The 24,746-nt window shown below is 28.8% G+C and overlaps 2 protein-coding genes across 2 annotated transcripts in view; one reads left to right on the top strand and one right to left on the bottom strand.

Annotated features, from left to right (window-relative positions):
• Positions 1–12,802: 12,802 nt before the first annotated feature.
• Positions 12,803–19,468, bottom strand: LOC129611950 (trypsin-like). The gene is made up of 7 exons (XM_055525378.1): positions 19,429–19,468; positions 14,054–14,248; positions 13,768–13,957; positions 13,552–13,704; positions 13,381–13,472; positions 13,155–13,321; positions 12,803–13,092 (listed from the first exon to the last, which is right to left on the bottom strand). Exons 1-7 carry the CDS (start codon positions 19,466–19,468, stop codon positions 12,916–12,918), a joined length of 1,014 nt encoding a protein of 337 aa, XP_055381353.1. The 3' UTR covers positions 12,803–12,915.
• A 783-nt stretch (positions 19,469–20,251) lies between these two features.
• The window catches only part of LOC129611951 (leishmanolysin-like peptidase), a 35,968-nt gene continuing 31,473 nt past the window's right edge, over positions 20,252–24,746 (top strand). The window contains exons 1-2 of the mRNA XM_055525380.1: positions 20,252–20,618; positions 20,685–21,805. Of these exons, the coding sequence (XP_055381355.1) occupies positions 20,252–20,618; positions 20,685–21,805 (1,488 nt within the window). The remainder of the gene's footprint in view (positions 20,619–20,684; positions 21,806–24,746) is intronic.

Raw genomic sequence — 24,746 nt, forward strand, 5'->3', positions numbered from 1 at the left:
ATTTTTAATATGCGTGTATATTTTAGTTTCTTTGAAATGTTAAGCTCATTGGTGTGGAACTAATATTAATACTAAGAATAAAACAAAAGAAAGACTTATACGTTTTGTGTGCATTCCTGTTCGTTCAAATCAATTTCACGCTCTATTGCTTGCTATTAAATGAGAGGTAAATTGATATATGAAGGTGGTATTAAAGAATTCATTGATTGAAATTTAAAAGATGTTTAAGTAATGTACTCAGTTAACAATGTATTCAAAGCTTGAATAGCAAAAAAAAAATGATACAAATCATGATTTTAAAAGTAAAGGTATGGAGTACAAATTTGCTCTCAAGTTAATAATTTAGATTGTCAACGTACTTGCAGCTCCTAAAACTTTATATTTCACAGAATTATTAAGAAATATGGCAATAATTTAAAATTATCTAGTGTGGTCAACACATTGAGCCAAGTGTATTATCTAGTTTGGCGAAAACATTAAATATCTAGAAAATGGGAATTTGGCTCTAAATATTTTACTTAATGCCATCCGGATCCTCCAAAAAGTTTTATCGGTTACTTCTGTTAGCCAACTGAACTCAAATACTAAATTTCCACAAAATCTGCTGACTAGTTTCTTAGATATGGTAAAAAATGTAAAATTGGTACGTAACTCAGTTTCTAAGCCCTGATATTTCCAAAAATTTTAGACGTTCATTGTCTTAATACCCTGAATTAGAATGTAAAATTTCAAAGAAATTGATTAATATTATGATTCTCTTTATACATGCTAAAATGTAAATTTGCCCCGTAGAGAACGTTTAGTTGCTGGTACTTCATTTATTCCGAAACTTGAGTAATTTTTCGTATTGTCAAACGCAACTTATATATAAAACTTAAATTTAATATGTTGAATACTTTCTTAATACTTAATTTTCAAAAATGTAAAACAGGCCCAAAAAACAATCCGTGACATAGCCAAAATAAAGTTACATATAAAATTTCATCAAAATCAATTTAGTCGAACTGCAGATACACGTGTACACACACAGATGGACAGACCGATATCTTGCTAAAAATAGTTTATTTACGCTTCTTTACTATATGTGTAAGTGGATTTCCACCGAAAACTCAATATGCGAAAATTATTGTGATCACATTACCTCCCTTATTCTATGCAAAGCGGTTGTCGGTAAAAAGGCATTTTGAGATGTAATTAAGAAATGTTTGTGGTTAAATTGTCAAAAATGCCATTTAATCAACTGTTTTGAAGATTTTGAACGACAGTACCTTTCAGGGGAGGCTATACTTCAAAATTCATAAATCATATGATTTGGAAAAAATTTATTTATTTTCCAAGCATAGTTCATAACCTTAACCCTAGCAAGACGGCCTTGGTGCCTTTTACTAGGAGAAGGAAGCTGGAGCATCTGCGCACAATCTATGTGTGCGGAGCGGCTGTAGAGAGAAAATCGAAGGTCAAATACCTAGGAGTGGTATTTGATTCCAAGTTTCTTTGGCAAAATCACGAGGAAGCTGTGTGTACACGGGCAACCCAGGCACTTATGGCTTGCAGGGCCATCTCGGGCAGGTCGTGGGGCAACTCTTCGTCTGTCATGTTGTGGATGTATACCATAATGCTCGTGCCGTTCCTGACTTATGGAGCAGTGGCATGGGCAAGAAGGGTGGCTCTTGGTACGGCTAGAAAGAACCTGGAACGAATGCAGAGACTCGCATGCGTCTGTATCACAGGGGCTATGAGAACTTGTCCAACTTGTCCAACGGATTTTGGGACTAATCCCTTTGCGCATCGTTGTGGAGATGGCAGCGAAGGCTGCCGTTTTCAGGTTGGGGAGAAATGGAGCCGGAATAATTGGAGTAAGAGATCGAGGTCGTCTTATCGGGGAGGTTCTGCTCCCATCGGGACGACATGGTAAGGAGGTACAGTTTCGAGAAAAATTTTGCCTCGTTGCTGAGTAACAAAAGGGACTGGCAGCGTCGCCCAGTGGGAACACACGTTATCAGATTGTACGCAGATTGGTCAAAGAACAGTATTGGGACGGGTGCGAGGGTATTTTGGCCAAGAAATTCTCCGAACCTGTGGGAACTTTTCCGAGTGTTTTCGGGCTGAGTTACACGCCATTGAAATGTGCGTGAGGTTCAGCCTGGAAAGGGGTAAAAGGAGATAATGATTATGTCGAATAGCCGGGCTGCGATCGCAGTGCTGAACTCGTTTTCTGTATCCTGCGTGGCAGTATGGGGCTGTCTTGAGAAGCTCAATGAATTGGGCAGATGCAACCGGGTCACATTGTCACAGGGCGCAAACACACCTCTTCTTGGGAATCGGATCACATACTATTCGTTGGAATTTAGGGAGGAATCAGAGAGAAGGCGGTCAGAGCGCTGAAGAAGTCTTCCGGGGCTGCGACAAGCCAAGGAGCTCCTGGGAGATTATGAATAGAAGCGATTTAAGAAAATTATAGGGATGAGCAAGAACCAGGTGAGAGTCCTCACAGGCATTTTGACAGACCACTGCAAGCTTAGGGGACACCTCAGTCAACTGGGCCTGGAAAATGAGGATACTTGCAGATTCTGTGGGGAGTATGGAGAGACCTCATTGTTCATAGAAGGGGAGAGGTGCTGGGGTCTTTGCTTTAACGGTGACGGAGTTATGGTCTTCTGGTCCTCACATTTCCTTGAATTCATCGGGAGGGTAGGTCTCGAGCGTGTGTTGTAGGTAGATAGATCTTTATACGTGGTCGCGGTGGACTGTTGCTCCCGTTGTATAAATCTACATAATTCATTGAACTGTTATAGTTATTGAAACTTCTTAGTAAATTGGGACCTCTTGTTTTTCCTTTCCTGAAAACTTTTTGACACTTTTTGTATTAGGCCTCTGTTTTAAGATGAAGTTTAATTTAAGTTTTTAAATTAAAATATTGTTAAACAAAAGAAATATGAAAATTTATATGCAAAACAAGGATAATTCCATAAAGTATAAGATAAGGTATAAGGTTTCTGTCGTCTTAAGTATTTAGATATAAAAATAAAAAAAAATATTCTGTTTCAACAAAAGAGAAATAATGACCTTAACTTCTTTGATTTGCACAAAAAAATTTTGAATACAAAATATGAATATCAAATATCATACCCTACATAAAAATTAATTTGACCCGGATTCCATTCAACTGAGAAGGATTTTTAAAACTTTCTTTTTGTTTTTGAATAATTTTCAGAATTTCCATATTTTTGGTATGTAAATGAATTGCTAGGATATAACAAGAAAATATTAACATCAATATTATTCGTATTCAAACAAAAAAAGGTTTTCTATAAATGGGCAATTTTTAGAAAGAAAATGTCCTTGTTATTTCGAAAATGTATGATGAATTTTTCTCAAAGAATTTGTTTTTCGAAATACCTATTGGAAAATTTTATATATTACATAACTACATATATATGAATGGTCTTGAAGAGATGCCCAGGCCATTGAATTTTGTTCTTGATACTTTGAAATTTTTGTTTATTTTTTCTTTTACATATTGTTCGAATTCAATAACAAAATAGCAGACATTTTAGACAATATTTACTATTTCGAGATAGAGAAATAGATTTGTTAATATTTTGATTTTGAAAAACAAAATTTGTTTATTATGATTCTTAAGGCAAATAGCAAGAGTAAGACCAAGAGCAAGAAAAATATTAAATTTCGCATCTATTATGTTTTAAAATTGGTTCTTATGTAGGATTTCATTAACATCATGTTAAGGCTATGACCTTGAATGGTTTTCTTCAGACTAGAGTAATTGAAAATATGTATAACAATTGTAGAAATAATTTTGTTTATTGCTCTGTTCTCCTGGTTGTATTTTACATTGTTATAACTTATAACCCACATGCATAGTGTTGTACTTAAAAATAGATTTATTATTTATTTTGTTAAAACTACATGTACAAAATTTTTAAATAAATTACGTGAAAAAATAATAAAAATTATTTTACAAAAGCTATAAATAATTCATAAGTGAATTGAATTTTTTGGAATTTTAAAAAAATTTTTTATTAGAACGCAATTGTAACGCAATTTTTATTGTACTTCATGTACTTACTTACATTTACTCTTATTCAAATTTATTCTAAAGTGCCTTCTAAACTCTCATATCAGTTGTTAATAGCTAATTATTAAAACTCTCATATCATTTTCATAATAGCTAATTATTAAAAAACAGTGCTTTGTTATTTTTTAAGTTTCCGATATTTCAACATACAATCAAATACACATGTGAGCATCATTTGCTTTCTTTTGATTTTTTGTCACTTGCATTCCTGAAAATTTTTATGTCAAAGCAGAATTTCACAATTTGTCAGCTTTAAATCATCAAGTGGTTCACATTAATTTCATTTTTCCAAATATCCTACATCTATAAGGTAGCTTACTTTAAAACTTTAAATTTTAAGTTAAAAAGTACAACACGAATGCTTGAAAGCGAATGTGTGATCAAATTTTCACTTCTATAATAAGTAAATGAAAATTACTTGTATAAAAAACGAAACACTTAATTTTAAGGCATAGATTTTGGAATCAAATTAAATTTATACTCGTCTTATAGATAGCTTTTAATATTTTTTGCTCTTTATATGAAAATTTTATTGAAAAAATTCAGAAATTTCGTTTTTAATAATTTCCTACATTTCTTCTTTATTTTGCAATTACAACTTGAAAAATAATTACTTGGTAAACTAGATATGAACAATTCCAAAAATTAATTCAATTCTGCTTATGGTATTATAAAAGAAGATCATGATTTCTCTCAGTCTCGCAACATAAATGGGTAATTGATACAGAACGACGGAGATCATTTAAATAAATTATGCATTGATTGGGACTTGATTAGTCAATAAACTGAGTACATATACGTATGTAAATTATAATTAAAATAATTAATGTTGACAGTAACAAACCTAAATTCAATATTTCTACCTAAACTGATTCAAATTTTTGTTTTACAAAATTACAAATATGTATGTAGGTACAATTCTATTTTAAGAAAAATAGAAAAAAAAGGAATTGTTCCCAAAAAAAAACTCTTCAAATTGAAAATAAATTTCAACTGTCAAAATCTTGTTTTCATTTCGTTTTTATAAAATTTTCCACTTAATATCCAATAAGCTTCTTCAATTCAATTATTATAGAAAAGTTTATTAAATTATTTTTGTAACAACAATGACTTGGTAAAAAAGAGATGGAATATTTTTAAAATCATCAATAATTTTTCAATAATATTCGCCTACATACATGCATACACCTATTAAATATATATTTAGTACATTGATATTTCTGAGTATTTATTAGTAAATTAAAACAAATTCAGTATACATAGATGCATACATAGGTACAGTATTAGAAATCAGAACAATTGATAGAGATTTAAAGTTCTAAAAATAGAATACCCTAATATTCAAGTAGCACAAAAATAAAAAAAGAAATGAATGATATAATTAGTAAAATTAAAATGTTAAAATGCACCTAAAAATATTCCATAACCTACGCCATCAAAATTTTCTATCGGATTCAAACATCAAACGTCACTCAATTCAAAATGGGTATAATATCTTCTGTCTCATTTTTCCTCTCAATAATATTAAATGAGATCGATTAGAGGTAAGATTGTTTTTTTGTTTACATAATCAATTTCTGTCTCTTCTTCTTGACTTTTTTTCGAGAGAGACTTTAAAACAATAATATAACGGTAAAATATCAGATTTTGGTCAAAAGTGTTACCACTTAAAACAAACAAGTTTTAATTTTTTATTTTTTTTTTTCATTTTTGTTTGAAATAAAATATTAAAGATAAAGAGAAACAAAAGCTAAAATAAACATGAAGGTGAAAATGAAAATTTATTACTGCAGAAGATTGACCGTGGCCATGATTCAAGGCGATCATATGTGTATAGTCGCAGTCAGTCATATGATGATTTTTGTTAAATTTTTCTTACCTTTTTTTTGTTGAAATGTCAATCTCAAAAAAGGCGAAATGAAAGATTAACACAGTTTGATAACTGAAATTCTGCTACCTAAAATTTTTTCATATTTACGCAATTTTGCTTTATTTTATCTTCAAACGATCGGAATGATTATTGAATTTTACCGTAATTATTGCACGATTTTGAAAATTTATTGATAAAAATGTTATTTTTAAGAATAAACCGTCCAATTATTTGAGATGTTTATCGAATGTGTCCAATATGATAGAGATGAATGGTTCCTTCATGTTCATGGAGCAACAACAATTATTGGAATATAAGTATGTAGAATCTGTTTTTTATTTTTCGAACGGTAGCGCGAAATTTCTTTCAAATCTAAAGTTTTTTTAATTTTCAAATTTTTAACTAAATTTTAGGTTTAATTCGATTTATAGCCATAAAAACTTAATCCCGTACAACTCCATAAGATTATTACCCATATTTTTTATAAAGTAAATTAACCAACTCTTACCCTACTTATCAAATGTTTCTAGGATAAAATATTTCGATTGAATTGCTAAGAAATTCCTTATTATCTAACAGGAAAATTAAATTGAAAATGTTTATGTATAAATTTTTAACAATTTCAAAAAAAGGATTAAATTAATTTAATTTTATTTTTTTCCAGTTAAAAAACAAGATTTTTGAGTTTAAAATTTTTAATCTTACAATTCTAAGAAGAAAAATCTTAAATTGATTTACTTACTATAAAATACTAAATAGCATCTTCTTGTATCTGAATTTTAAATTTTTAATATTTATTTAATAATATAAAAGGTATCTAACCAGGGTTCTTAATCCCCTTTTTCAATCATAAAATTTTTAAATGTAAATAAGAAAAATTCTTTTTCCTAAAACTTTTATTTCGTTTCTTTAATGGAACAATTATTGTAAAATTCTAAATTTAATAAATTTCTGGGAACCTCACTGAAAATATTTGGTTGACCTGAAGCAAAAATTATAGTGTTGTCAATAGTAATGTTACAAAAAGTATAATGAGAAACTTCGTTTCCTTGTTTAAGAAATTTCCTTAAGAGATCATTGCTTTCATATTGTTCTAATTTCAACTTTGAAAGTTTCTATTTACTCTTTGATTTTGAATTAATACTGTGCATAATATAAAAATATAACCTCAAATATATAAATAAAGCTGTATTTTCTATGGAAATTCGGAATGTCAAAACTGAAGTATTTCAGTTCGCTATATTATAATGAAATTTTTTAATTCTAGTTTTTAATCAATACAAGTTTTAAAGGGATTCTTAAGGGGTTCTATTGAAATGATTGTTTGGAACCTAATTCAAATTTTCAATGAAATTTTTTTGGCAATTCATGCAACGCTATACAATTTACTCTTAACTTATCTTATGAAGTAAACCAGTTTTGGTTTAAATACGAAATATTGTTAAATTGCATTTTATATAACAAAATTAATGTATCAAGTCAAGTATTAACGACATCTACATAATATTTTTTCTCTCTTTTCTTTCCACATCTTATTCATTTTAAAATAATTCCACTTATAATATAAAAAAATAACATTTTAGCTTTGACTTTTTAAGGTTATATAATCACTTAAATATTGATCTTAATATGGAATAATCCAAAAATTAAGAGCATATCAAAAACCATAAAAAGAAGAACGCATATATTAAGTAAATGATGGTGATATTCACACTTCAACTTCCAATAAATAATTTAAGCGTGATCATTTGTAGTATACGACATTTAATAAAATGTGAAGTATTAAAAGACGCTTTTAAGAATAGTTTTATAGTACATTGAAGATTTTTAAGAAGTTTCCATAATTTGATCGAAGTAGCATTGTTCAATATTCAATTTAAGAATACGGAAATTTTAAAAAAATAATTAAAAATTATATGACATTTAAATAACAGCGATTTGTTTATTTAATAGGGAAGTAAAAACGGGAAAATACAATTTAATTACAAACATGTTTTATACAAAATAAGAGAAAAAACAACAAAGTTAAAAATTTCTTTGATGGAGATGACAAAATGAAAAGCATCAGTAATTAAGTATGTTAATAATAAAATGGAGGAAATAATTAAATTAAATTCTGTATTTACATTGAAAGTAGATCGTAATAGTGTTGACATTAGAATTTTTATTTTATAGAGTGTCACCTATTTAAATGCTTTGCATATGTCCCCCTGATTAGACAAAACTTCTAAATGGAGACAATGTTAAAAGCTTAACAGAATCGAAGTTACGGGGGCTTAATGTCAATATAACTAATTTTTTTTTTTTACTTCTTGAAATTTTAAGTATAACTCCGTGTCTGCGTAAGACAGGCGTATTTTTCAATTATTTGAAAACCTCAAAATAAGGGCTGCTTCACGAATATCTACGTCTAGTTATAATCTAGTTATAATCTATTCACATTTCGAAATAATATGACCGTATGATGAAAATTCGAAAAATTTGAAATTTTAATTTTTCATACTTCAATTTAGCATATGAATCTACCTGGCCTGGGTTAGGAGTTGTTGAGAAAAATACGGTGCTGCAAATGTTATTTTACACGAAATTTTTTCTTTAATGACTTTCACTTCAATGACAAAATGTGCGACAACCCTTCAAAATTGTGTCTGTCTTCTTCAATGCAAATGAATTTGTCTTAATAACAAGATTTGTAAGCTGTGAATATAGTTTTTTCTACTTATACAATGGTCTATAGCAGTGCACTTAAATATCAGACATCCTGTATATAAACTTGCGTTAGTGCGTCGTATAGTTATTGCTCTTATATTAAACATGCATTTTGCGTTTTCGAAACAAACAATTTATTCTTTTTTTCTTTCTCCATTGGAATAGAAAAATTTAATTATTTTTCATTTTCAATACAAACTTACAATTTTTTATACAAACTTGCATTTTTGTATTGACAGTGTTGAAAATTCATGACAATATTTCGAACAATGTCTCTGAATCATTGTCATGTCTCTAACATATGTCCCTTAAAACAAAGTGCCTCATTCGCAATAGAGGACTATTTATTTCCAAAATGTAGACAGCATACGTTCTGGTATTTGTAAAATGAGTATTTAGTCATATTCAAATTGTTTTTAATTCCAAAAACTTGCGTTTTCAATTGAAAATTCGTATTGCCGCAAGGCGATTGCAAAGTTATTCATATCAAATATAATATAATTAAGTAAGTAATAATATAAAAATTACTCCAAATCAATTTTTTTGTTAACATCGCAGATGCCGTTTGTAGTTGATTATATCAAATTATCAAATGCGCCAAAATCATAATCTTTTCTGTGTCGTCACACTCTTTGAGTGGCTTTACTTCTAGAATATTCTGCGGTAGTGTTATAGGACAAAATAAATTTTGCTTGTTCTTTAGTAATTGTAGCTAATTGTTATTGGCAAATTCAAATATCACATTTCGGCTTAAATGGCGTTTACATGTGCGTATCAATAAATATCTCTGTATATGTCTACTTATGTGTGTGTATAAATGTAAATCAAAAGACCCATCGATAATGAAAATTTTATGATTGTGAATTTTCATTCTTAATATGCATATGATTAGTTCCAAAATATACAAACATACATATTCGTGTACATTTTACGTACATACTCACGCACACATCAAATAGTAAACTTCTTGTTTCTAAAAATTTTTTGTGTTTATACCCTCATATGGAAAATTATGTAGGTACCATTCCGTTATTTTGTAATTTGATTCTAATAGGTTTTTTAATTTATTAAAAACATGGTTTGCCTTTTAATATAAAATGTGGGTAAAAATTAAAAATTGTAATTGTTTCCTTTTTGGTAAAAGGGTTTAAATAATTAGGCAAAATATTTTCATAAAAAAAATTTGGATGTTTATCGTTTGATTCTGTTTCTCATTCTCATTTTACATCAATTTCACTATATAAAACTTAAAAGGATTTTTAAAGATTCGTGCAACATCACAGTTTGCTTAAAGTATTTTTTCCCATTAGCATATTTAAAAAATTTAAGGAATAACATAATGGGAACTAAAAATTATGTAGAACGATTCCATGTTTTAAAAATACCCACACAACAAAAATTAAAGTTAAAAATTAATTACGGTTAATGACCCTAAAAAAAAAACTAAAAATTATTTAAAATTTCATAATAATTACCAATGATAAGTAAGGTAAAGTAAGGTAATTTCGTCAGTGCATTTAATTTCGTCATAGGTCGCACTTCCTTCACATATTTGTCAAATATAAGAAAACCCCATCTATTTTCAATAAACTTTAAACATTTTTGTTTTTAAATATACTTGAAGTGAGAAGATCCGTTTTTAAATTTTAAAAAATTAGAATAAATTAATTTTAAAAGACATTCTTAATTACTGAAAAAATTCCGGGGCAAATTTTTGCTTTTTCTTAGTGTTTTCGTTAAGAAAAGTAGAAAGTTTCTTAAGGGTATATCTGTTGAAATATGTGTAATTTCTTACATATTTGCTTATATTTTGACAAATTAAACTTAAAAAAACATTATTAATAAGAAAAAAATTGAAAAAGTGAAATATTAAAAAATAAAAGTTAAGTGACGAAATTACCAACCAAATTTTTTGGAGTTGGAGATTATTTCGTCAGAATGACGAAATTGAGTGGTTTATTAAAACATTTTAAAATATGAATATTTACTTTTGAAACTTAAAATATTAAAAAAAATTGAATGCAGAACTTTTATTTGCAGTGTTTCTTGCCAAAATATAAAATTTCGTCAGTTATATTTTATTCAGGTATCACCGGTAAAATCTATTTTAATAGTAACGAAAAATGTAGATTGCCAAAGTTTTTCTACAAATAATGATAAAAACACGAGAAAAACGGAAATTGAAATGTTAAATTTGACAAATATAACAGTTCTGTACAATATCTAAAAAAACTATTAAATTTAAAACTAACTTTTACTAAAATTTTATTTACAATCATATTTTGTGAGGCGGCGGAATGTAATACTTAAATAGGGTGCTGACGAAATTAAAATTTTACATAGGTTTTGAATTGTTCAAATTTTGTCATGCTTTTTTTTCAAAATTGTTACCGGATAGTTATTAATTATGATATACACAGTTTAAATTTGCATTAGTTTTTATTTTAGTCCAATGAACTGTATTAAAACCTAGTTTTTTTTGCCATGACGAAATTAGCAACTCCACATGACGAAATTAAAAACTCAAAGTTTTTGCTGACGAAATTACATGACTTTTGGAGATATTTTAAAATTTAAAAAAATATAATAATTCACAAAGTAACTGTCTGAAAAAGTTAAAAATAATTTTGTCAACATTCCAAACTAACAAAAAATGATATTTTTTTTGCACACACATTAACTATTCGAAATACATCGTTAAAAAACCGAAAAAGTCCCTTAACATGACGAAATTACCTTGCTTTACCTTAAGTAAGATATTTCAAAACTTGATTTTGAATTTGTTAAAAGCGGAATGCTTTAATAAAAAATGTAGAGTGGGCGTCAATAAGTCAACAATTACTCTGCAACTATACGTTTTTAATTTGAAATTAATTTCGGTTTTCTGTTTTCAACAATAAGGGTGATATGGAAAAATTCATAGTTAAAATGTGCTTCGATTTTATGAGCTTTATTTTTATTTTGTTCCAACACTTTGTTGAGAGCCATTAAATCATCAATAAATTGTCAGAGGAGCATCAATAGCTTGGTTTTGCTTCATTTTGTGATCTTAGATAAAATAATACACCTAGACCTACCAGCAGAATCCTTTATTCCAACTTTTTATTTATTCTTCTCTCAGGGTAATAATTGTTTTATGCTTTAATTACTAAAATAATAAAACTTCCATAATAATTTGTTTTCGACCTTTTAACACATCAAAATCATGGCTATTAATAGAGAAGATCAGTTAATTAGTGAACATTTTTTTTTCGTCTTCTAATTATTGTTTAAGCCATTAACGAAAATAAATTTTATATTTTATTGTAAATTCTACAAGTTTAATGCTATTAAAATACTAATTTTAAAATTTTTTTTTTCTTTCTCATTTCAGGTTAGTGAAGCTACATGCAGATTAAATCACAACAGAGCATTCTTAAAATCAAGTTGAATTCTAGTGTTAACATTAAAAATATGCTTATGATTTTATTGGCAATTAATTTATTCTTTAGTATTATTGTTTACAAGTAAATTTTCATTATCCTTCGAGTTTGGTTATTTACAAACGCTATTAATTTGCAAAATTTATTACAAAATTATTTGTTATTTTGCAAAATATACAAATTAATAGCATAGTATTTTATGCTCCTTTAGATAATATTATAAGATAATTTTATTCCATAACGAATATTTTATTAATTTATAACACGATTGAATTTTAATAGCAGCAAATATTGTCGTGATAATTGCGACCAACATTCAAACGAATTGCTTGTCTTTATTGCTTTATGAAATTTTTATGTAGCTATACGTGATGAGAGGATATTCATATTTTCGTAACTCCAATTGATTCCAAAATCTTTATTCTTGTTAGTATGTTATTAGCTATTAACGCAAATAATAATTATTTGGGCTCTGTAGTGTCCATTTGTTATTCATACGATGTGTGTGTATTGCTGATTGGACGAATAACACAATTTATCTCAAATAAACAAACCATTTACAGTAAATGGTGAAATTCTGAAATTCTGAAAAGGTCAATGTTATTTTCCCACCTTGTCATTCTTGAATCGTGAAACGTTAAAAAAATTTCGGAAAGTAATCTCTCTCAAACTGATATCGTAATTAATCACATATTTTATACAAATACCATTTTTATTAAAAATTTCTTAAATACTAAAAACTATATAATTTAAAACTTAATGTAATAATTTTTCTTAATTTTAAGTTACAGTTCTTCACTTTAAATACTACTACAAATCTATGCTAGAATAAGTTTATCTTCCGTTTTGTTTTCGGGCCAAACTACTGATTCAATCCAATTTATGTAGGAACTTATATTCGTATATATTCCAGGTGTAGATGAACCACAGACCTGTCCATATGAAACAATACCTACTACACGTTCTCCTAACAATAGTGGTCCGCCAGAATCGCCCTTTATGTAAAAAAATAAATCTATAACTAAAAGAATTCATAAAAAAATTAAATTGCACATACCTGACATGTATCTTGTATAACTTGTTCAGTGCCATTATAAATTCTCTCTTTGCCCACAACACATAATTGGGATTCAATAATTTGATTTTCCCCATAGTGTTTTTTACATACATCGTTACTTAATATTGTCATATAAACTTTTAAGAGTCTTTTCGCAAATGGGCCCCCTGCAAAATATACATCGTAAGGAAAACTAAAATTTTTAAATTATTAAAGCGTATTATACCAAATGATGTTGAGCCGTATCCTGCTGAAATAGCATTAGAATCAAATTCCAAATTAAGTTCTCCAAAAGTCCAGAGACAAACAGGAGTTGCACTAAGAAAAAGTGAAAATTGAATTTATTTTATTTGTTTACTTATTTAATGCATTTATTTTTTTTTACGTGTTCACTTACTATACCGGTTGACCTAACACTAATACTGCTATGTCATTATGATTTGTATCACTTTGATAGTCAGGATGAGATACTACTTTAACAACTGGTACCACTTTAGTAGCATTATCAGATAACGGATCTCCTCCAATTCGTACCACAGATGGTGGTTCACTAAAAGGTAAAATGAAATGTAAAAATTTTGTTTTATTTATATAACAAATAAGAGAAACTCACTTATTATACGTGGCGCAATGAGCTGCTGTTATTACGAAATTTCTGTCAATTAAAAACCCACCACAGTTATATGTAGGATTTTTGATGTCACCATAACCCACAACAGCCATGAATGGGAACTCATCTTTTTTCGTTTCATAACCACCAACAGCAACAGGACGCTGTACTGGTGGGTTTAATTTTTGACATACTACGAAAAGAATTAGAATTATTTTGTTTTTACAATTAAAAATTTTTCTATAATAGTTTTTTTTATGAATGGAAAACCCTCACACAACATACTTACTCCTTTCACTTGCCGTTAAGTTTTCAAAATAATTTTTCAAAAACGGTAAATCCTGATTGCAACAAACATAAGGTTCAAACTCAGTAAAATGACAAACTTTTGGGTAAGTCCGGTTTTCTTTAAAAAGCTCTTGGGCAACATAACATTTTGAAAACGGTATACATGGTTCGAAACAGTCAACTCTTTGAGACTCAACTATTCATAATAAAATTTTTAAAGAAAAAAAAATTATTAAAAAAAAAATATGTGAAAATATTTTACCTGTGCCGATAATCAAAAGGAAAGAAATGTAGAAAAAATTATTAAATTTGCAAATCATTTCTACAGTTTCTTTATTTTGAGTTCTTTAAGCATTCACGCTTGAAACACGACTAAAATAACTGGAAAAATTACACGTTTATGCAGGTACGAGTATGCGCTATCTTATAATCGTAAACAAAATGAAGACGAGTTTAAAGGCAACAACAAAATACTAAGTAAAATATTATTTAATAGTTTCGTTACAATAGTGTTTGAGCTGAAAATAAGCGAGTTCGTTATGCTTTTTACACATATTCTGAATTGTTATACGAATTTAATATTATTTACACACGGTTCTACAGCACTTGTATATATTATGAATATTCAGTTTTATGCTAATTATTTTATCAAAGAAAAGAGTGAAAAAAAATTGCTTCAAATATATTTTTTTTGTGAGTTAGAAAATTGTGCCTCAGAGTTATAAGATTTTTTCGGAATGAAAAAATGGTTTTTCCAATATAAATTCTAAATGGAATTTCCGAAATTTTTTTTATTTAGTGTGGTTATTAAGATAAAACTCATATTAAAAGTAAAAGTATTAACATTTTAGATAAGTACATAGTTCCAGTTTTTTGTTCTAGATATTATTTTTCGAATAAAAACTTGTCATACATGTCTTTAATGTTATATTTATATACGCACACACATTTCAGCTGACAGATTTAGTTTTAATTTTAATAAGTTACAGCTGTCATGAATTTCATAAAGTTCGTGAATCCGTTTTACTTTTAACTTTCAAACTCTATACTTGCGTTAGCAAAGAAGTAAAAGCAAGCCATACATATTTTAGTTTCGTCGCCTGAACTTACGCTCTGAGAAGAGCACTGAACATAAACAAAAAGCTCTTCAATTATTTACACAAACACATTAAAAAAAATAAAATATTTTTGCTCATAGAAATTTTTCTCTTTAACTTTTGGCCCACTTCTGAAATACTTTGACTATCACTGAAATATACGATAAGACTCATTTTCTATACAAGTATCAGATGTCAACATTCTATATAGTAGATGCAAATATACAACAACAAATTCAATGAATTAACTAGTTTCAGAAATGGTATTGAACTTTTCACATAATGTGATAAAAATAAAATGAAAAAAATCATTAAAAAATATTTTCGATTTTATTTATTTTGCGAATCGATAAATAAATGAAAGTTGAATAAGATAAAAAAAAATACGAAAGATACGAAAAAATTAATTTTATAAATTAATTGCTATTTTTTTTCATATTTGCTCACTCAAAATGAAATTTGGGAAGCTCACAACACATTTATTACGTTAGAACAGTCTAATTATTGCAATTGTATATTCATAAATCGTGATCAGGAAACTAATATACAGATTAATTTTATTACCACGAGTCTAATTCATTATTCTTTGTATTTAAATTGAGGTGAACTAGATATTAAATTCCGATGTTGTTAATTGTATTAAACGCAGAAATTATATTGTTGGTGGGAATTTCATTAGAATTTTAATTATTTTCTACTAAAATGTCATAACAAATTAAAATATCAATAAACTATGTATAATATTATTCATACATAAAATTCTTATTTATGTTTTTTAATTACTTTTATTTTTAGTGTGTGTTTTTGTGTTGCAAAACAGGAATTAAATAATTTCTAAGAATTTTAATTTGATTTTCAGCTCTATTAATATCAGTAAGAGTAATATTAGTAGTGGTATATAAAGTGTTATATTAAATATACGTACATAAATAAAATTGTATATTTTAAATATTTAATAATGGAGACCTGTTTTCAGTACAAACGCAGTGCAAAATTAATAACAAAGGCGATTTATTTGTACTAGCAAAAAACAATCAAGAAATGGCTAAAAAATTTTTTTAAAAACTCTAAATTTAAATTTGAGAATTTAGCAATTTTACCACTAACCACATATTCTTAAACCAAAGTTCGCCAAGAAAATAAGGAAGACATGAAAATTTTCCCTCTTAAACCATAAATCAACTACTTGTCGTATTTATTGTTTGTTGTATAATGTCGTATTGTCGTATATACTAATCGTATTATTATTTGTAATCTAAATTAGATGAACCTAGTTGGTTTTCCATAAATTCTTTCTCCCAGTTTCTTGAAATCTTTTGAACTTTTTAAACGAAATCAATACAGTGAATAGATTCCGCATCAAGATTATTACAAGACCTACGGCTTTATGATTGATTTCCTAAAATTGATTTAAAAAATTACTGGATTTACCAATATTCATGCTTAAATCTTCATTACATTCCAATTAGCATACATCGAGTCTGATAACGAGACTTCTTTAAATCGTAAAAGCTGTACAACTGTAATGTTTTATAAAATTTTTCCTACTCTTTTGAATGAAGGCAGAACTGAGCCTGATCTTAACATGTTTATGTTTTTAAATTACACACGTACTTCTTCCTAAATTTCACCTACTTCTCCAACCTAAGTCCTGAACATTTATAGAGTTTTTCAAAAACACTCCATACTAATTTTATTCCATACGATCAGGTTTTGTGTTAAGATTTTGTGATTTCAATAAAATTATTTTAAATATTTGAAATTTTTGCGTATTTTAAGAAAATTTCTACATTTTAATAAATTTTCTCTAATAATTTTCACATTAGTAAAGCTTAACCTGACGTAATTTAAAAAATTTATAACTAAATCGCATATTTTAGAATTGAATAATGTTTTGTACATGCATAAACTAGAAATGATAAACTAGAAATCTTCGATCATGTTAAAATCAAGAATTAAAATTCATTCATTAACAACAATATTCTAAAATATTTTTTATAACTTGTTTTCTTCCATTATATCGAAGACTTCAAATTTTAATAAGGTGATGATAACAAAAGAAATTTTTTTGCTCAAATTATTTGCTTGGAAAATAATATTTTTGATTTTGATTTTCACATTGCTACATTTTTAACTCTCAGGCATAGAGATATTAATGAACAGAACATACAGAAGTACGGATCTTTTCTGCCAGATCTAACACAAAAATTAAACTAATTAAGTTCATAATTTGTGTATTCCCAAATTTTTTATATCAATTAACGGCAAATTAGAATTGAATTTTGATTGCAGTAATTTAACAGCAAAGATAATTTAGCAGTGACTAAAAATCTATTCAGGTTACAGTATTGGTCAACTTATTTAGAACAAAATAAAATTAGGTACCTGGGGATTGTAGGATGTTTTACGTTTTATGATTTCTAAATTAACTGTGAAGTTAAAAATTGGTTATACGGGTTACAATATTCAATATGCATTGTGTTAATAATTACTATGGTAGCTAATACAATTTGATTTGACCATTCTCCCAGTATGTATAACACACGGCTGACGGAAAATTTTTTTGTATTGTCGAGGTATCAACAATAATATCCACATGACAATCTGTACATACTCTCATTTGAGACAATTCCAAAAACCTTGTATTTCTCTTAAAGATTATATTTGAACTTTAGCTTATAATTTAAGATTTATGTCGTGATATTTTAAAGCTTTAATTAAAACCTGGCAAATATTACATGTCCTGAATATTTAAATAATTCTATTGTTCATTTATTTATAAAACAAAATAGAAAAGTGTGCCATCATAAATTCAATTTGATGCCAATGTCGTGCCATTTGCAAAATGCTAAATAAATGGTGGGTGAAAAATAACTTTTAAATCTGTGCAAATAAATAAATTAAGTAAGTTAAATGAATATTTTAAATAACCATATTTTATTTAATTATATTCTTAATAAATATGCTACCATCAAAATCTTAATATTCTAAAATGGAATTTTTCTCATTTATTTAATCGTAAGTTATGATGTGCATAAACTTAGAAAAAATTGCGAATATCAGAAAATGTTTTGCAAATTTAAACCTTGAATTTTAAAATTTTACGAACTTTTTTAAATGAATTTTGAATTTTAAGTAGTTTTCTTCGAATTTAATAATATAAATTAAATAAAATTTTATAACTATCAACTAGCAAGCATCTATTATAGAGTACGAATGCTTATATTAAGCAATTTTTGCACAAAATACAATCAAATCATCATTAATTCTGTTTAAAGCGATTGAGTTGATCTTACTTTAATAATTTTATAACTCTATATTGTTATATTGGAATGACAATAATAAGTAATTTAAATTTTTATAAAAATATTTTTTTTACTTCTATTATCTGTCAATTATTATCAAAAAATTCAAGCCAATTTACACAATAATTCATAATAATTCAAAGTACATTAAGGTTAACTTAAGTGCTGTGGAAAATTTTTTGATTTAATCTTAAAAGCAGTTTTTAAAATAAGTGACAATATTTTAAATCGTGTGCTATAACGTCTAATTAAAGTCTAATTTTGTGCAACCATCAATTTATAAAAATTCGTTTAGCACTTTTAACTAACTGCTAGCCATTTATTATCCGTTTATTTGCTTGTTTATCATTATTCTCTATAGTTAACAATGAAAATTGTAAATTTGAATTCGTTTGCAAGATTTTTATCTAAGAGATTTTGTCAAGATAACAAAATTAACAACTTACGTACTTTATTGTACATTTAAAAATTTAAGAAAATCAAAATGAATCTGGTAAACTTAGAGATAAAATTAAATGTTATTTCTTGCTAGTCATTAGTCATCATCTCATTTAAAATTAAAAAATAAATTAACTGGTTAACAAGAAAACGCGATTTTAAATTTTATTTTTTAACTATTAAAATAATACAAAATTATGGTTATTTTTTTTAGTTTTTATTTTAAACATTTCTGGTGGTATACGTTCGGAAACACACATACACATACGCTAAATTACACTGATACAATAAATTAGTAAAAACATATTCTTAAAGCGTCGTTTACAATCGAAAGAAAATTTTTAAAATTTATGGTTGGTGTTAATGGTTTTTATGGACTTTAATCAATTGCTTAATAAATTTTCATTGTCTAAGCATAGTCGTCTAATGTTATTTTCTCATACAAGCTAAATTTGCAATGTGTGTGTAGCACCATATTACTGCCGAAATGCTGGCATGTAAACTTTAATACTTATTTAAAAATAATTACAATGTACATTCTGATAATTTCAATTGGCACGGAAAATATATCGCCATATTTCCTGTAAATATGCCACGCATGAGTGGACAGTCGATTTTGCTTCTATTTTGGATTAATTGATAAAAAAGCTGTTGGTAAAATAATGCTGGGATTATACGTAATTGCTGTTACATATTTTCATTGTTTTGATTTTTGTACCGTGAGCTCGTATTCCTTAAATGTAACGTCACACATGTTAGGGTAATGTTCTAGCGTTATACAAGATCCGGCATTTAATTGAATTAAATTATCAATGGTCGATTCGGATATCTAAAAGACTATCAAAAACAACTTTATACAAGCACTCACAATACGTCCCATTGAAGTTATCGTTCATATAAGAATAAGGTGCATTTTGAAGCAGACAGTTCCACATTCGCACGTATGTTACCAAACTACTTAAGCCAAGAAATTTATATTTTAAACGACTCTTAAGATTATATAGAATCAAAAAATCTAATTTAATTAATTGGTAATTTTTAGTATAATAGCAAAAAAAAAAACAATTTGTATGTGATTTTTTTTAATTAAAAAATAAATTAATTTTAGTTTATTGATTTCGGAACTTAAAAATATTCAAATTTTCTGTTTAACCAAACCCAATCAGTATTTTGTCCAATTTGCTAAACATTTAAATTGGAAATTGGTAAATTGTTTTACTTATAATAAAAACCCGCATAAATTGACCGAAATTATAAATATTTACAGTGTGCTGCGTTTTCGACGAACTCAAGGATGAATTCTACTCCCAGCTTACGTCGGTCATAAGTAATATACCGAGAACTGACATCATAATACTTATGGGTGACCTAAATGCAAAAATTGGTACTAGGATGCAGGGTGATCCGCAAGAAATCATTGGCTCACACGGCATTGGCTCAAGAAACAACAATGGAAGCCGGCTGCTTGACTTATGTACAGAATTCAATCTGGCTGTGGGCGGAACCCTCTTCCCACACAAAAATATACATAAATATACTTGGGAATCACCGAGTGGTCACACAAGAAATCAAATAGACCACGTATGTATTAACACAACCTGGAAACGATCATTGTTGGATGTCAGATCACGAAGGGGAGCAGACATACATGGTGACCACATGCTTGTCACCGCAGATGTCAGGCTGAAACCAAGCACCATAAGATACGCGGCACAAAGAAGAAGAGGCAAACTACGTGTAGCAGCACTGAAAAATGAAAATACAAAGCGGGAATTTGTATCAAAAATACAAGAATTATCTACACGTCAGTTGGGCCCCAGTGATATACAATCATGTATAAGGCAAATTGGCGAAGAAACACTGGGGACTGTAAGAACAGAAAGAAAGGCTTGGATTTCTGATGACACATGGGCAAAAATAGAAAGACGGAGAAACCTGAAAACCACGCTTCTAACGCGCCCAACGCCTGAACTAAGAGCAGAATACAATAATGTGGCAAAGCAAGTTAAGAGGTCTGCCAAAAATGACAAACGGAGGTACTACAACACCCTAGCCTCACAAGCACAGGCGGCAGCCGAGCGTAACGACATGCGCACCCTGTATAACAAAATAAGAACGATAACAAAATGTAACACCAAAAATAACCGGCCAATCAATGACAAAAATGGATGTATGTTAACATCAAGAACTGAGCAACTTCGTCGCTGGAGGGAGCACTTTCAAGAATCTGGTGCCACGGCCCTGCAACATACTGAAACAGACCAGAACACATCGTATACCCAAAATTCAAGAATAAGCATAAGCCCACCCACACAGAATGAAATATCAGATGCACTTAAAAGATTGAAACAAGGTAGGGCAGAAGGTCCTGAAGGCATCCCTGCAGAGTTGCTGCAAGCCGATACCAGGAGTGCAGTAGCAGTACTTCACCCAATTCTGCAGAGTGTGTGGGAAGACGAAATAATACCAACCTCATGGAAACAGGGTATAATTGTGAAGTTGCCGAAAAAGGGTGACCTCAGAGAGTGTTCTAACTGGAGGGGAATCACCGTGCAGAACTCAGTAAATAAGGTTCTGGCACTTGTAATCCTCGCAAGAATTGAGGACAAGCTAGAAGAAACATTACGAGAAGAACAGGCCGGATTTAGAAGGCAAAGAGGCTGCATTGACCAGTCAAACACTCTCAGACTAATAGTGGAACAATTAGTAGAAAGGAGGTCACCCCTATTCATAACATTCGTCGATTTCGAGAGGGCATTTGACACTGTTAGACGCGCAAGCATTTGGGGGGCATTAGCTAACAGAGGAGTACCACAAAAAATCATCAAGATCATACGGGCTCTGTACGATGAGTCAGAAGTCAGAATCCTGCACAATAATGAACTCAGTGATCCATTCGAAATAGAAACTGGAGTAAAGCAGGGATGCCCTCTCTCCCCCCTACTGTTCAATGTGGTTCTGGACGAAGTTATGCGTAAAGTAACATCCACCCCTAAAGGCATACAATGGAACCTAATGACCCGTCTTGAGGCCCTAGAATATGCAGATGACATTGCCCTGTTGGCCCACACATATACAGACATGCAAACTAAACTCAACAATTTGTGTAGTAAGGCAACGGAAGTGGGGCTCAAAATAAATGTCAATAAAACCAAATCGCTCCGCATAAACACAACGAATATAGTCCCGTTTGACGTCAACTCAAGACCAATAGACGATGTAGCAAGTTTCAACTACCTTGGCAGCATAATAACCACATCAGGAGGCGCCAAGGAAGACATAGAAAATAGGTTGAAACTGGCAAGGATGGCGTTTGGTAGATTATGGGCGATTTGGAGGTCATCACATATAACAAGGGCAACGAAGTTGGCAATATTCAACGCCTATGTGAAATCGGTCCTCTTATATGGCTCAGAAACCTGGCTGGCCCAGAAAGACACAACAAACAAACTTCAGGTCTTCGTAAACAGGTGTTTAAGGGCCATTTGCAAGATATACTGGCCCCAACGTATAAGTAATATCGACTTGTGGGCCCTAACCAAACAAGAGGATATAGCGACGGCCATAAAGAGAAGAAAATGGGGTTGGATTGGGCATACCTTGAGGCGTCCACCTGAAGCAATTGCCAGACAAGCACTAGAATGGAACCCTCAAGGAAAAAGAGGTGTTGGGCGCCCCAAAAATACATGGCGCAGAACCGTCGACAAAGAAACAAGTTACACATGGGCAGAAATCAAGAACATGGCCCACAACAGAGTGCGATGGCGAAGCTTTGTAGCGGCCCTATGCTCCCGCGAGGAGTGAAGAAGGAAAAAAAAAAAAAAAAAACAGTGTGCTGCGTTTAGTGTTGAACGTAATATACAATGCAAGGAAACAGGTCACCATATAAAGGATGTTGTCCAAAATCTCATATAGTTTAATTCTAGTAAAAATCAATTTTTCATTTGAGGGCACTGTTGGTGGTTTTTCGAGTTCTGACAATCTAGAAATGAAACAAGTTTCTTTTACTGTTTGGATTTTTTTCATTCCGGATCAAAACACAAGTGGTTCACTTTGTACTCATGAATATATTGAAGTTAAATCAATAGACAAGAAGTAATTTACCAGAAAAACTAAACTATTAAAGTATCAAAAATTACTCGTTGAAATTTTCGTTTTTTTTTTTCTCTACTTCTATTTTAATTCAGGGTTAGACAATTGATGTGAAACGTATACAATAATTGATTACGATTAAAAATTTATAGTAATGTACCTTGATTGCAAACAATATTATATTTTAAGCATTAATACCACAATCTTAAATATTGTTGTCAATTATATAGTGAAATCGTAAAAGTTCATAACCTCGACCACAATCTACGACCACAATTGTATAAGTATTTGCCTTTTGGATTTTGTGTTATACTGAAAGTGTTATGCCATTTTGTTCTTTAAAAAAGACTTCATACAGTAATATTAAAATTAAGAAATTTGATGAGAAATTTCTGAAATCTCATTAAGATTTATTATAGATTTTAGATCAACATTAAATTTTAAGAAATTGATTTAATCTTCAAAAATCTCTTTTAAAAATTTAATTTACATTTTAATAATAAAAATAGTAAAAAGCTTGTAATACTAATTTTCTAGTTTTATATTTATTTATTTAATTGTTTTAATTAAGTTGAATTATTAAATTAGTTTTAACATTGAGATGAAATATAATTAAATTGTTAGTGACATAATTGGAATAATGATTCTAATCGTAATGATTCTAATACGTAAGTATAATCATTCATTAGTAATGCAAAGAAATTTGAGAATCAAAGAGGAAAATGAAAATGATTTAATATGAAAGAGAATAAAATCAATATACCTGAGGATTGTAGGATATTTTTCTTAAAATTCAAAATCTGATAAAAGATTTTCTATTTCAATGTGGTACTTAAGTAATTCATATATAAAATTATGTTTTAATTTAAATTTGTGCTAGATATGAAATTTGCAAACTAACACACAAATTTTATTGTCACTGCCGGAAATCTGTTTTCTTGAATACCTCCACTGTTCTGTTAAATTAAACTTTATGTCTATGTCTGTGTCTGAATCTCGAAATATTTTCAAATACAGATAACGATACGGAAATATTACGTTCTAACTTATACGATATTCAAAAGTCGAATTTTTTGATTTTCCGGTAGCAAATAATTGCCGAATTCAAAAAATTACTTCAGTACGCGAAATTATTGAAACAAGTATAGAAAGCTATAATTTTTTCAAAAAATATAAAATTAAATTATGAAATCAATGTACTTCTATTTTTCATTTAGTAAGTTCTTCCTTGAAACCACCGATGAATTATGTGGAAATAATGAATAACTTTACAATTATTCTGAATTGAACTAGATTACCGATACCAATATTGTGGCCATAATTTACATGACATAACACTATGTGTTTATTTGTAATTTAATAATACCTTAATGCTTAACATGAATACCTTAATTATCATGAAGCAAAAGAAAGCAGTACTTTTATACAGATTAATTGTAGTTATTAAAGTTTCTTATGAATTGAACTAATTAGTTACTACTTAATGATTTTTTTTTTTGAAAATTGAATAGGGAAAAATTTTATTGAAAATGAAAATGCGAAAATTAATCATTTTATTTCTTTAACCACAATGGTTACATTGCATTGCATGTTATTGGTAGATTTGGATGCTTACACATTTCCGGTATCTTTTATGAAATTGATATTAATTCCAAGAATAATGCAATTCCAAGATATTTGGTCCAAGTATAATTAAAAAAATATTTAATATTATGGAAAAAAAATTTTTGATTTTATGAATTAAATTGGAAATTATTGATTC

Source organism: Condylostylus longicornis, unplaced genomic scaffold (assembly GCF_029603195.1).
Source record: "Condylostylus longicornis isolate FDR11 unplaced genomic scaffold, ASM2960319v2 ptg000055l, whole genome shotgun sequence".
Classification (NCBI taxonomy): domain Eukaryota; kingdom Metazoa; phylum Arthropoda; class Insecta; order Diptera; family Dolichopodidae; genus Condylostylus; species Condylostylus longicornis.